The sequence below is a fragment of the Morchella sextelata genome (genome assembly GCF_020137385.1).
Source record: "Morchella sextelata strain SCLS chromosome Unknown scls_24, whole genome shotgun sequence".
Classification (NCBI taxonomy): domain Eukaryota; kingdom Fungi; phylum Ascomycota; class Pezizomycetes; order Pezizales; family Morchellaceae; genus Morchella; species Morchella sextelata.
The window spans coordinates 1,050,947-1,064,134 of NW_025408639.1; the positions used below are offsets into that span (position 1 = coordinate 1,050,947).

The 13,188-nt window shown below is 50.6% G+C and overlaps 4 protein-coding genes across 4 annotated transcripts; 1 reads left to right on the forward strand and 3 right to left on the reverse strand.

Moving 5' to 3' along the window:
* Window positions 1-370: 370 nt before the first annotated feature.
* H6S33_007837 (uncharacterized protein) lies at window positions 371-1,822 on the forward strand (the record flags this gene model as incomplete). The annotated part of the gene is made up of 1 exon (XM_044839194.1): window positions 371-1,822. The coding sequence occupies one exon, from the start codon at window positions 371-373 to the stop codon at window positions 1,820-1,822; it is 1,452 nt and encodes a 483-aa protein (XP_044688710.1).
* A 1,289-nt stretch (window positions 1,823-3,111) lies between these two features.
* H6S33_007838 (uncharacterized protein) lies at window positions 3,112-6,794 on the reverse strand (the record flags this gene model as incomplete). The annotated part of the gene is made up of 9 exons (XM_044839195.1): window positions 3,112-3,630; window positions 3,696-3,725; window positions 3,772-4,654; window positions 5,207-5,218; window positions 5,279-5,833; window positions 5,894-5,918; window positions 5,986-6,165; window positions 6,219-6,310; window positions 6,388-6,794. The coding sequence occupies 9 exons, from the start codon at window positions 6,792-6,794 to the stop codon at window positions 3,112-3,114; spliced, it is 2,703 nt and encodes a 900-aa protein (XP_044688711.1).
* Window positions 6,795-8,231: 1,437 nt separating this feature from the next.
* H6S33_007839 (uncharacterized protein) lies at window positions 8,232-9,566 on the reverse strand (the record flags this gene model as incomplete). The annotated part of the gene is made up of 6 exons (XM_044839196.1): window positions 8,232-8,464; window positions 8,528-8,779; window positions 8,856-9,051; window positions 9,124-9,205; window positions 9,279-9,349; window positions 9,414-9,566. 6 exons carry the CDS (start codon window positions 9,564-9,566, stop codon window positions 8,232-8,234), a joined length of 987 nt encoding a protein of 328 aa, XP_044688712.1.
* A 1,661-nt stretch (window positions 9,567-11,227) lies between these two features.
* H6S33_007840 (uncharacterized protein) lies at window positions 11,228-13,180 on the reverse strand (the record flags this gene model as incomplete). Its single annotated transcript, XM_044839197.1, has 2 exons — window positions 11,228-11,758; window positions 11,810-13,180. 2 exons carry the CDS (start codon window positions 13,178-13,180, stop codon window positions 11,228-11,230), a joined length of 1,902 nt encoding a protein of 633 aa, XP_044688713.1.
* Window positions 13,181-13,188: the final 8 nt, after the last annotated feature.

Sequence of the window (13,188 nt, forward strand, 5' to 3'; positions counted from 1 at the left end):
ATAGAATAGCTACGAGTAAGCATACATGTAAATACCCTCGACTCTCGAAGACTGACCGACTGACTGATTACTAAATCACGGCTAGAGGTTTTCGGATCCACTTTCTTTGTGCATTGCCATATTATATAATAAGGATTGTCTGGCAACTGGACGGACTCTTTGTTGGCAAACACCCACGCACGACCCGGCACATATATCTCTTTGTTCCCCCGAGTCCCACCCCCCGACGCCAGATCCTATCTCGACATTGACATTTAAGCAGCCTGCCCTCCTGCATGGCGCGATGCCTCTCTCTCGAGTGGTAAAGATTTATGGCCCCCCCGCCTGCAACCCATAAATTTTAGACTACACACACTTTGACACCTCCATCATGCCGCCCGCCCCTGTCCCGCCCGCCCCTGTCCCGCCCGCCCTGGTCCCGCCTGCGCCTGCGCCAGTGCCGCCGCCGCCCCCACCGCCCCCACCGCCGCCACCGGTCTATCCAGCCATAGAAATGCCCTTCCCGTTGATGGTTCTCGGAGTACCACCGCCCCCGCCGCTCACAACGGGTATAATCCCGCCCTTGGTCGGCGGTCTACCCCCGCCCGCACCCATGCTCCCCGGCCCGATCCTGGCCCTTGCACTCGCAGCTGGCCAAACCAGCGCAACCGTGCACCTGCTCGACGCCCCCACCCGACTGGCGCTCCTCCAGGCCTGCAGAACCTTCGAGGAGCTCCTCGCCGTGCGCACGCATTGCCGCGAGCTCTTCGAAGTGTACGAGCTCAACTCCAGCGCGCTGCTCACGCTTATGACCGCACGCTACTTCGCCGCCCTCAGCGGTGTCCCCTCGACCGCCGCACTCGTCGAGCCCGCAAAGGAGATCCTGATCTACCAGCGCTACATCGTGCAGGGCGAGCTCTCGCGGGAGGGCCAGCGCGCGCTCACAGGCCTACTATATGACCGCCTCGTCACCAAGGACAGGAACAACGTCTGGATGCGCGCCATCGATGTCCGCCAGCTGAAGGAGAATAACTACTTCTATGAGCGCTTCAGCGTGTTCTACCACGACCAGCTGGCGCACGCCACGTACCCGTATGATGGCGACCCGCGGCACTGGGCCATACTGCAGGACGAGCGGCATCTCGATATTACCATGGTCCCGACCGTCGTCAGTGAAAGTCCGGGGCTGCAGTCGGTCGAGTTTGAGGTTGATGATGTGCTCACCATGACGGACTTTTATGCGGCGTGGCTGCTGACGTACCGCTTCAAGTATGAGAGCATCGCGACGTTTGCGAGGCGGACGCAGCCGATGACGCCCGCGAACTTGGGGAAGATCCACTTCATTGCGTTCCTGATGGACCAGTTCTATCTCTCGCAGATCCCGTTCAACAGGAAGTCGAGTGGCCGCTCCGGACCGCTGAATGCGAACCTGGGGGTGCAGCGGGCGGTTGTGAAGACGTCGGTGCTGACGGGGTGGCGGAATAGGTGTTTTATGGGTGTGTGGTACCCGCTGAAGATTGCGGAGGAGGGGTTCTTCAGCCTGGACTTTTCGAAGGGCGTCTGGGAGAAGATTATGGTGAACCGTCGGATGGTGGGGTGGGCGTTCTTCCAGCGGAATAATTGGGGCATCTTTACGGAGGTGAGGGGCGGGGGCCATCTGATGTACTGGAAGATGTTGGCGCATTTGGCAGATACGATGTGGCAGACGGCGGCGGTGGAGGAGCGCGAGGATAGGACGTGGGAGGAGGTGTTTTTAGATATAAAGATGGACTTTGATGAGGATTTTGGCGTGTTGGGGACGTTGGAGCTGGCGGCGAAGTATAACTTGGTGGATACTAATTAAAATGGCCGGCTGTATATATGTATTTAGAGAGGTTTCTGTTTTGTTAGCACTTGTGTGATCGTGTATTATCTTTGGTTTGAGCTCGATCTTTAGCGCTTGGTTTGCGTTATGGAATGTTATTGTAGTTTTCACTGCTTCATGCCAAAGCCAAAGAGTAAAGTATTGATTAGCACACCTCACCCACAAATAACTTGAGCAGAGAACGAGGAACAGGCCGACAAGAGCCCGGGAATGAGACTAGGAGTTCCGGCGCAGTATCGAAACCGCTTCCCCCCCCCCCCCCCCCCCCGTGCTTACAATTATATTAGTTCTCTAAAGGTGTTCGTACATCAGAATACATTCATTACACACATCTCTTTACTAGTATGATCTACGCTATCCACCTTAGTAGCTGTCAATTGACCGCTTTAATGTTTCCCGCGCAATATGCGTTGCGTCATGTGCTATCACTCGTCATCACAAAGTGCCTTCCCTTTTTGGCAACGAGGTATGATGCACGAAGCCACGGTAGGTGTTACTTATGCTCTTGCGCGGCGTTCCCATCATCATCATCGGCATGCCCACCTAGGAAGATGGGATTTTTTTTTTTTTTTTTTTTTTTTTTGGGGGGGGGGGGGGGGGTTCTTTCGATATTATATCGTGAATACATGCCACTAACCGCACCACCTCCACTTGATCATGAAACTCAAAGTATATATAGTACCGATATATTTCTCTCCCAACGCTCGTACAGATGCGTCCGCCCGTCCGTCCGTAGCTTAGCTCAGACCGTTTTTGGCGCAGTTGTGAGCATGCGGATGTGTTCTCCTCTGTGCTCACAACTGGCGGTTTTCTGCGGTTGGGTCATGGGCTATCATCACTCGAAAGGCCCGTGTGGCTTTCAAGGCCCTTTTTTGCGGCGAGATGTGGTACACGAGGCCATGGTGGGTGTTGCTTGTGCGTTTATATGCTTTCTTCGAGGCCGGGTTTCTGGTTCCATCGTCGGCATGCCGGGAAGATGGGTTTTTTTTTGTGGGGGGAGGGTCTTTCAGCGTCGGCGCTCTGGATCTGCTTGAGAACTATAACTCTTTCAAGCCCATGCAGCCCATTGTATGGGATCTGGAAAGTCTACTTTGTCTAGTGGTGAGAACGGAGTTCTACCGCTCTACTTTGAGTCTTGCAGCCAGGAAAGTACTGTTATCGTTCTGCTCTCTCGCTATATATAAGGTCGTAATTAAATCATAAATACATACACTAACCAAACAGACTGAATAGGTCTTAGCACCACCTCCAACCATCCTTCCACTTAATTATGAAACTACAAGTACCGGTATTTCTCTCCCAACGCTCATACAGATGCGTTCGAAACCCTCCACACCATCATCCCGTGATTTCACGGCCACAGTTCCCAACAGACTTGCTAGCTCGGGATTATGATGACAAGTCGTAAGCTCAAGTGGAGTCCTTCCTTCACCGTCCGTAGCTGTAACATCGACTCCTCGCTCAAGCATCAACGAGACTATTTCTAGAATTCTACCATTATTTATGTGGCGATCCAGAGATTGACGGCTACACGCCACATGGAGTGGTGTGTTTCCATTGTGATCGACTATTGACATGTCTGCGCCGTTGTCGAGGAGGAGTCGAGTAATCGCTAAATTGTAGCCCTCGGCGGAAAGATGGAGTGGGGTCTGTCCGTCGTCGTCGGCTGCGGACGTGTCGGCGCCTTTCTCGAGAAGTATTTTGGTTATCGCTTCTTTCCCTCTTCTCACAGCGATATGGAGAGGTGTTCGTCTGAATAGTCCGGCTTCTGAGGCATTGGCGCCTCGCTTGAGCAGTAATTCAGTGATTGCTACATTCCCTTTCCATACTGCCTCGTGAAGCGGTGGTATACCTCGATCTCCGAATTTTGACGTCTTGGCCCCTTTATCGAGAAGTAATCGGGTTGCTATTTCGTTCCCTTGCCTCACGGGTATCACAAGATCTACAGTCGCCTCGGCTCCTTTCTCAAGAAGGAGTCGGGTTATTGAATTCTCGTCTGCTCCCGATGACACGCAAAGAGGTGTTCGACCTAGATTATCGGCCACTTCCGGGTTTGCGCCTTTCTCGAGCAGTAGTTTGGTTATCGGTCTGTTGCCCAGTTCTACTGAGATATGGAGTGGCGTCTTTCCTTGTGGCCCGACTGTTAACACCCCTACTATGGTTTTCTTGATGGGCGTTGTTGATTCTCTCTGTGGATTCCTCGAGATGTGGGGTGTCTTGCCCCCCTCTCCACATATTGCTGATGCATCGGCGCCTCCCTTGAGGAGTATCTGTGTTATTGATTCGTTTTCTAGGGTTACGGAGAGATATAAAGGTGTCCGACCAAGATTGTCGGCTGCTGATATGCTGGCGCCCCTTTCAATGAGTAGTGATGTAATAGGCTCTTGTTTCCCAAGGACCGCTAAACTAAGGGGTGACAGCCCTTGTATACAAGCGGTAAACAGAGCACAGTCTCTTCTTGAGTACCAGAGATCGAAATCTGTAAATTCAAATGGGGTTTTTACAGTAGTGTTCCCGGAGCATCCCACAAGTACTGAATAATGAAGACAAGTTCTCCCCGAGGAATCTCTGTGCTCGATATCAGCTCCTCCATCGAGTAGCATTTGGACCACGAGCTTTGATCCCAATATAGTCGCAAGCTGCAACGGGCCGGTGCTGGTGGATTTCTGCGCGGGGCCGCGGGCTCGATGGATTACCCCCGAGGTATCTAGATACGACTGGACTACCTCCAAGGTATCTAGATACGACTGGATATTTCCGGGACTGGAAAGAAACCGAAAGAGGGTGTCTGCCAGCAGTGTCTCGTCGCAGCTGTAGACATGGGAATAGAATCGTGTTGCGGCATATTTTATGAAAGGATATGATTTTTCTCGAGCCAACCTCAATTGGGAAGAGTCGCAGGGCTTTGAGAATATATCGTAGGAAAGAAAGGTGGTGCACGCCATGGCAAGTCGGAATTCTGCATCCTCGGGGATGATCGATTTCCGGAGGAGGTATTCGTAAACTGTGAGGTGGACAAGGACAACTCTGTCCTCTTCGATTGCTGTAAACCCGCCACATACGTCGAGAAGCGTCTTCCGGTCCGGCAAAGAAAATTCTTCGAAAACAGTGCATTTCTCCTCAACAGATACAGCCAGTTGAAGCTCACGGACGCTTAACGTGGATCGAGACTTGACTATCCAGGTAAGAACTCTCATGGCCAATTCCACGCAATTTGGGGTTTGGGACCGGATGATATCGATAACCCTATCGTAGGTAGGGTCCATGGGGCTTTCCTTGTTGGAGGATTTGGAAAGGTTGTCGAGTTCCACCAGTATCTGCTTCACGGTGGCCTGTTGACACAGATATTTGATATGAAAAGACACTAATAAAAACCTAAACTCCCAGATTGTTAGCACCGGAACTAACGAGCTCTGCGCCTGCACTTCGACTCACATTCCATTGGCGCACTGTTGCAATTGTTCGATAATCTGGTCCTTACAGTTGCCTTGTGAGATCAGACGCCGTGCCCGTGGGTTTTCTTCTATCTTTTGCTCTATGTAGATCTTGATATCCTCATTTCTTGCCGAAAGCTCGACCTTTGGTGAGCTTTGGAAGGAGTCCTGAATATCCTCCGGATGTTCTCGACTAGTCAAGAACAATCTTATGCCGTCATTTTCCATTCTATGGAATAGAGGAAGTAAATCCTTTCGTTGAGTCTCGAAATCACACTCATCCAGCGCATCGCAGACGACGAAAGTCTGAGAAAAAGAGCTTGCGACGCGAATGAAAGCAGTATAGAGGTCATCGAGAGTGGGCCTTTCCTGCTTGCTATCCATTACATTGTGCAAGTCCCTGACTGCCTTTGGCAAGCTGGGACTTTGGCATGACAGCTGTTTCAGAAAACTAGAGAGGACATCGATAGGTTTTTGCTGGTCTTGTTCTTTGTGGTTGAAGTAGATATAAACCGAGGCCTGGTTTTGTGCCCGGAGGTGATCGATTATGAAAGAACTACAATATATATTTAGTTAGTACTGGTCCAGGGGCCTTTAAGTATGGTCGTTTTATGACCTTAGAAACGTCTTTCCAGCACCGGCTAAAACGGTGTGCACCATCAGTTTTTCCATATGAAAAAGAGTGGGGTTTCTGATAATAATACTTACGTATCCCGTACGCCCAAAGAAGCCGAGAGCCTGTGTTATCCGGGTCGAGCCAATCCTGCACCTTCTGTAATTCTAAGATCCATTTCCCAGTGTTCTTTTGTCTTCTCCCACTAATCTCTCTGTGTTTTTCATCATATGGACGAGGATATAGCCAGTTCAACACGTTTGTCCGATTTGAATCTATATTTATGTCAGATACCATGTAATTACCTTGCAGAGAGTTCTCGGCAAACTACTAATCTGCTGGGTTTTCATTTCGGAAGTATGCGAGTAGAGATCTCGTTTTATATCCTGCACGTTCTTATCAATCACTTTTGAGCATGCCCTTAACCCAGGTCAGCACATTTCTAAAAACCTTTGGTCCACACATGAAGCCCCTCCCAACAATACATCCAAACTCACCTATTCTCGACCGTCATAGCCAGCGTAAAATGGCTCTTCAGCCTCTCCATCTTCCAAACATAATCCAGAGTCTCCCTCTCCCCCAGCGGCCACTGCAACCTTCCCAAGGCCGCCCCCCACCAACCCCTCTTCGGCTCCAGCCTCTCCCTGACATCCTTCAACTCCTCCACGCATCTGCGCAGCTCCGTGCCAAGCCCCCACGAGTCTTCGATATCCGGGTTATCCAGCGCGAACATCTGCAGCCTCGACAGCACCGCAGTGAACGCTTTCAGCTCGTTCATGAAGCGCTGGAGCTCTGAGGGCGCGCGCGCGACGCCGCTAATGTACTTGTAACTCAGCTCGGCCACGGCCGCGGTGAGCTGGATGACCGCGATCACGCTGGCGGCGGTTCCTAGGAGTTCGGCCATTGATTGAGGTTTTGTTTGGTGATTCGACGAAGCAGCGGGAGGTAACGAGAACGATCGAGGCCGCTCTTAAGTACTTGCGGACATTTTGCGGAATTGATAATGGGGCTGGTGGGCGCGTGAGTTTATCCCCATGTTCTTCTGCTAAGTACTTTTTTTTTCTTCGTGTAGGACAAAGGCCGCAGCAGGTGCAGCCTGCGGGGTTGATTCAGATGCGTTAATACGAAGATGGGTTGCCGATTCTCTCATACCAGCTATAGCTTGCGGAGCTTCTACCGTAGCAATCCGTTCGGTAAAAGGCTCAAATTAACAAGCAGACTCCAATCACTGGGCTCATATATTGAAGAAATCGCACTAATAAACTGCCTCAACACCAGGTTAATCAGTAGGGGTTTCAATACTCATTGTTAGGTGTTTATGAAGAAGTGAACAATATCCCACACACCTGCGTGGTCGCCACAAGCCTACTTCCAGTGCATGCATGCACTCGAAGCATAGCCCTGCCCCCAGATCTGCTCGACACGCTGGTGTGTGCAAGGCTCTCCCTGCTCAGATAACTCGGCAGGGCTAAGTCAACTTGCCGGCTGTTTTTCTCCTACTGTGCCTATCTACCCCACCTACTCGTAATTTCCTAACATTTGTGGAACTGCTAATATCTACCGCAGTAATTCGTCTCAGCGGACGGTTACACAGACGTCGAAGTTGCCTTTTACAGCGCGTTTTCAAGACAAATGCCCAGATCAAGGAATTTCAACGTCAATCTGAGCGGTATTGTAATCCGTACAAAAACGCGTCAAGTCCATGGCAGTTCCTTTTACAAACGTCAGGAAAGTACAAATAAAGTAGAGCTACAGTGAGAGCTATACCTACTCAGTTGTATGCCTAACCCTTCACTCTAAATTTCAAGGTTTGGGATCGATCACTCGACGCAGGTGCCAACATGTAGCTATGTAGAGCTAGCCAATGATTCAGTCGAGGCAAAACACACTGCAACGAGCGTGCCATAGAACGGCCCGAGCTTCACTTTTAGCTGCATCTCGAGCCATCACTCGCAAGAAATTTTCACTTCATTCGCACACCGACCGACTACATACTTGCCGCCAGCTCTCAAAGCGCCAATCAAGTACCAAGTGCGCCAATACACACGCAAGACAAACATAGAAACGAACGGAACAGAGGTATCGGTAGATAAAAAAAGGGGCCCAAGTTATTGATTGAGGAATTGCGCTTTTTGTTCCCTTTTTTTCTTTTCTCCAAATCCAGAGATAAATCATTTCATAAAATCTGACAAACATACCAACACACCCGGGAGGAGGAAACAATACATAAGACAGAAAAAGAAAGATATAGTGCGGAAGAAGCAGGAAAAGAAAGAAAGAAAGAAAAAGCATATTTTAAACAAGCGGTTTTGGGGGGGGGGGGGGGGGGGGGGGTGGAATATTAAAAGCGGGAGCTTCTCTTTTGTGCCCTATAGGCGGTGTATCCAACGTATCCTCCAATAAGGACGACGACAAAGACAACGAACTTAAGGAAGAACCAGCCCCATCCTCCAGACTCTGTGGCCGGCTTCTCTGTAATCTTGTTGGGCCTGGTCGTTTGCGAGTTGGAAGCGGGACGGTTGGGGTTGATCGAGTAGAGGTTCTTGGACGCAATGGTAATGATGTCATGGTTATCTGTGCCGAATACCATTAGGCATGCTGAGCCATTAAAAAAAGACATGTAGAAAGTTAACTCACCACTAAGCTCTCCGCAGTGTGCTGTGAATCCAAGATATGCGATCTGCGGCAGAGTGACATTGTGGACGTTGAAGCAAGTAACCCACTGGTCCTCATTCTTGTACTGCAATTCGAGCTGGAGGTAGTTCTCCTGGAAATAGGTAAGTTTCCCCTTCGTGGGAATGACCGCGCCGCGCAGACCCCTAGCTGAGCATCCAGCCAACTCATTATCCTTGCCGTCGTTTTCATGGTTATACGAAGTTTCGCCGTCACCTAGAATTCGAAATGCCAATTAGAACCCGTAGCCACCCCACCCCCAACCCCAGTCAATGTATGAGGAGCTGCATACCAAGCATTGCCATGACGTAGGGGAAAATGATTCCTGGACGGTTGTTCTTGTAGGTATCAAAGAAGATACCCAATCCTTCAAACTTGTCAACTGAGCCAAATACAGGACCAGTCTGTGCGCGCTGCTTGGTTATCCACATGGCCATTCCATCGCCATAGAGGTTCCCGGCTCCGTGGATCTTGAATTCAAACTCAATCTACCCCAAAACAAAAACTCCCCGTCAGTCTCATCTCGCCGTCTTTGAAAGCCCTTCAAAAGATTGCCGTACCTCCCAGTTTGTAGCTGTCAAGGGAAGGCGCGACCACAGCCACCCGGACTGTGCCTGTCTGTCTGACGTCAAGCGAATATACCTACAGCAGCAAATCAGCATAACCACTCATCGCCCACAACCCCCACAGCAAAAACATATTTCGATTAACTTACTGGTCCGCACGAATGATTGTGTCCCCGCCCCAATCGAACCACCGACTCTGGAGTTCCGAGTCCAGGTACGGCTGTTACCCAGCGTCAATTTTCTAGAATCTTTCATTCTCTTTCTCACTCCGAGGCGAAACAAACCTGGTACAAGCTGTGTGTGCGCAGGGGAACGGTCTTGATGTCTTCGTCGTTTGAAGACTGTGCGGAAACCGACTGTACCTGCAGCGCTAGTAGACCGAGCAGGCCAGACACAACGCCCCTCGCCATGGTCGAGCTCCAGCTCGAGAGATGCATTGTCGCTTTTGCGGGGTCGGTAAATTATGTGCTGCTTATTACAGTCGAATGAGAGCGGTGAATGGAAAAAAGCCACGAAACGTTTACTATGGGCAAAGTGCTTAGGAGAAATAGAGAGAGCTGCAGTCGTCAGAGGGCGTGAGCAACAGATCCGCGAACTGTGGCCTCAAAATCGCCAAGCATATTGAACCCTTGCCCAGGGGCAAATTCCGGAGTATTATTACTAAGCATACGAAATATCACTCGACACCAGTCTTTGTCCGAAAGATAAACCTGCTAAGTGTACGCCAGAGATTTGGAACAAGCCTCTGTCACTCCATGACAGAATGAGAAATTTAAAGCACCTATCTTTACAAGCCCAAACTAGCAAGACTAGGAAAGTCTGACGCTTAATCCCGTTGCCGTGGCAAGCTCCATATTCTGTAAAAGAAGACGATAAAGCTGGCTTCCCCCAAATGCTAACACCACCACTACTACCATCACATCGCGACGCCGAATAACGTTAATGATAACAATAACCTCATATTAACTACATCATGAGGCTGGGGGCTAGATTGGTTGACAAGAACAGGGCTAGGTGTTCCCGTTTCGTCTTGGCACTGATTGTCTTATCTATCACTTGCAGGGAATATACCGCAAGGGCGAGTGGTCTACCGGTTAGACTGCTCGTCAGGTTAGACACCGAGTGTTTGTGCTCAGGACGACGGAAGGTTCTGGGTTCAAGCCAGGGGTGGGAGTAGTAGCTGGATTTAATCACCGGCTGCAGTACTTTTTGTTCATTTTATATACACACCCCCAAAAAAACAATGTATTAATTAAAAAATGATTTAAATAAAGGTATAGGCAAACTCAAACCATCATAAAAGCCACTCCCATCTAGGGTGATGCTAAGTTTGGGAGCCACTCGAAAGAGGTCGATACCACCAGCCCCCAAAACTACAAAACCTCCATCAAGGGGGTGAGTGTGGGGGCTAACCTGACCCCCCGTCCTCTATACCTCAGAAATTGGGTAGACAGATCCATACACTATCATAGTCACAGTGGTGGGCTTGGCGGTCACGGGCGGGCGTAAAACGCGAGTGATACGCTATGAATCAAAATTTCTATTGTCTTCTTTTTTTTATATATTAACCCGGCCTTACATCGTAACTACCCACCCACCAGCTGCAGCCCATTAGATTCCACCACGACTTTGACCTCTACACCCCATCCGCGCCAGACAGAAAAGAGAGACCGAGGAGATGATGGGAGAATACATGGGGACGGACATCAGGAGGTGGATAAAGAAAGGAGAGAATAAAAAAGAAGAGAATGAAACAGAAGAAAGGGGGAAGAAAGAAGAAGAAATCGAAGCAATTTCATTATCAGTAAACGTTATCCCTTCCACATAGCATGACCATTACTCATCGCGACGCACAATAAGCAAGAAAAAAGAAAAAAGAAGAAGCAGAAGACAGAAACCACAGCCAACAAACAGCAGAAACTATTTAAACTACATTGTATAAAAAAGAACAAAGCCGAGAGTAAAAAAAAAAAAAAAAAGAGGGAAGAGAAAATAAAAAGACAAATACTGACACATATGACCAACTCCTCCAAACCCAGGCAAAAAAAAAAAAAACCAAACTCCAAACAAACCCCACTCATTACCCATCAATCACCGATCACGCACTCCCACCACCGCCCAACAACAACTCCAACAAATCCACCCCACCAACATCCGGCCCCATCTGGCTCTGCGTAACGCCATTGAACCCCGCACCAACAATCGGATCAATCGGCAGCGCCAGCCAGTCCTCATACCCGCAGAAGAAGTTCGGATCATCCTGGACCTCCCCTCCCGCATATCCCTCATGCGTATAGTTAACACCTGGCTCATACACCATCCCCGTTGGCGTTGGAGGCGGTGGCATCCCCATACTCGGGTCCGCGTCCGGTGTGCGCGGAATCGTCATGTCAAGCTGGCTGGCCTTCAATGGCATGGTTGAGTAGGGCGGCACCGGGGTGCCAGCGCGGCTACGAGACATGCGCACGAAGCGGAGCTTAATCCGCTTTGTGAGCGTTTCGAGGAGGTCGGCGAAGCGCAGGCCGAGGTGGACGTCGTCGACGGAAGCATTGCGGAGGGCCAGCACCGTCTGGTCGATCAGCGTGATGGAGATGGCGACTTCTTCTTCGGGGGCGCCAAGGGCGAAGGTCTGCTGGTTGTCAGTAATGGGGCGGACGCGAGACGGGGGGTGAAGTCTTACTTTGAGTAGAAACATGCTTGCGCTGAGGATCCGGAGGTAGATCCGGACGGGTGCGTGTTTAAGGTACCCGCCGGGCAGCATCTTTTCTACTACGCAACGGAGCAGTGCCCGGCTTGCATCCACGACTTCATTGATGAACTCCATATCTTGGCTGCTCAGCTGCATCAATGCCGCAAAATTGTTGGACCCATTGCTATTGCCGTTCATTGCTGCTCCGTTCATATTGGCGGTACCATTCATGCCCTTGGTGTTGTAGTACGTGCACCGATCCACAACCGCCTGCAAGGCAAGAGAATTGATATAGAAGCGGACATGTTCATACTCCATTGTTAGAATATGCTGAATCGGCTCCGGGAGTCCCAACGCCTCAAATTCCCTCTTCCAATCCCTCAGCAGCGGCTGGAAGTGTTCTAGCAACGATACGTACTTGCCGCTACGCATGATACTCTTCGTTGCACTTCTGCTGGGGAACAACTTCTCGCCGGACGATTTCATCAGCATGGTCAAATCAACCCAGGTGTGAAATACGACATCCTGGAGCTCGTCTTCGTTCTCCCACCTCATCCGGGAACCACGAGGGTCCCATGAGCTATTGGGGGCAGAATTGACGGAAGCTGACGCAGGAGATGGTGCCTGGGAGTTCAACTTGTGGCGGACTAGGTGTGTGATGTGGCGCGGAATCATGGACGTCCATCCAAGGCGAGACGCAAGTTGCAGAACATACACCAAAAGGAGCTTCTGAATACGTTGGAAGCGTAGACGAGATGCGTCGAGCTCAGCATGCAGGGGTGTTTGCGATGCTGGTTCGTCAATCTCGTCAAAAACACCTAGTTCATACGCCAGGGCAAGGGCATTCCCGAGCAGCATCCAACTCATGCGATCACTCCGATAAGCGGGCTCCAAGATATTCTCAATCCTGTCACCGAGGCCTTCGACCACTCCGCCCTTTGGCCTGGCCCTCTTGGCTCGCCCAGGGTGCACATACTCGTCTTCGTCATCGCTGACATCGACCATCCAGTATCCCTCTTCAACATCCATAGGGAAATGAAGCCCCCGGACATGCCATTCTGTGAGAATGAGTAGCCCTTCCACCGTGCCCAAAGTTCTGAGGCCTTTGGTTGCACTTGTACCACCTGGTCCACCCGGTCCCATGCCGCCAAAACCGCCCATACTGCCACCAGCGTGGGTGGTACCAAGGCCGCCCCACCCACCACCCCACATCAGGCCTTCACAACCACCGCGAACCTCCCGCCAGAGCATATCATGAATTGCATATGATCGAGACGTGCCGCCCGGAGCAGGTAAGATCATATAGCGGGAGGTGATCAAAAGAATGATAGTTGTCAAAAACGGCTCATGCTTCAACAGCATCGGGTGAT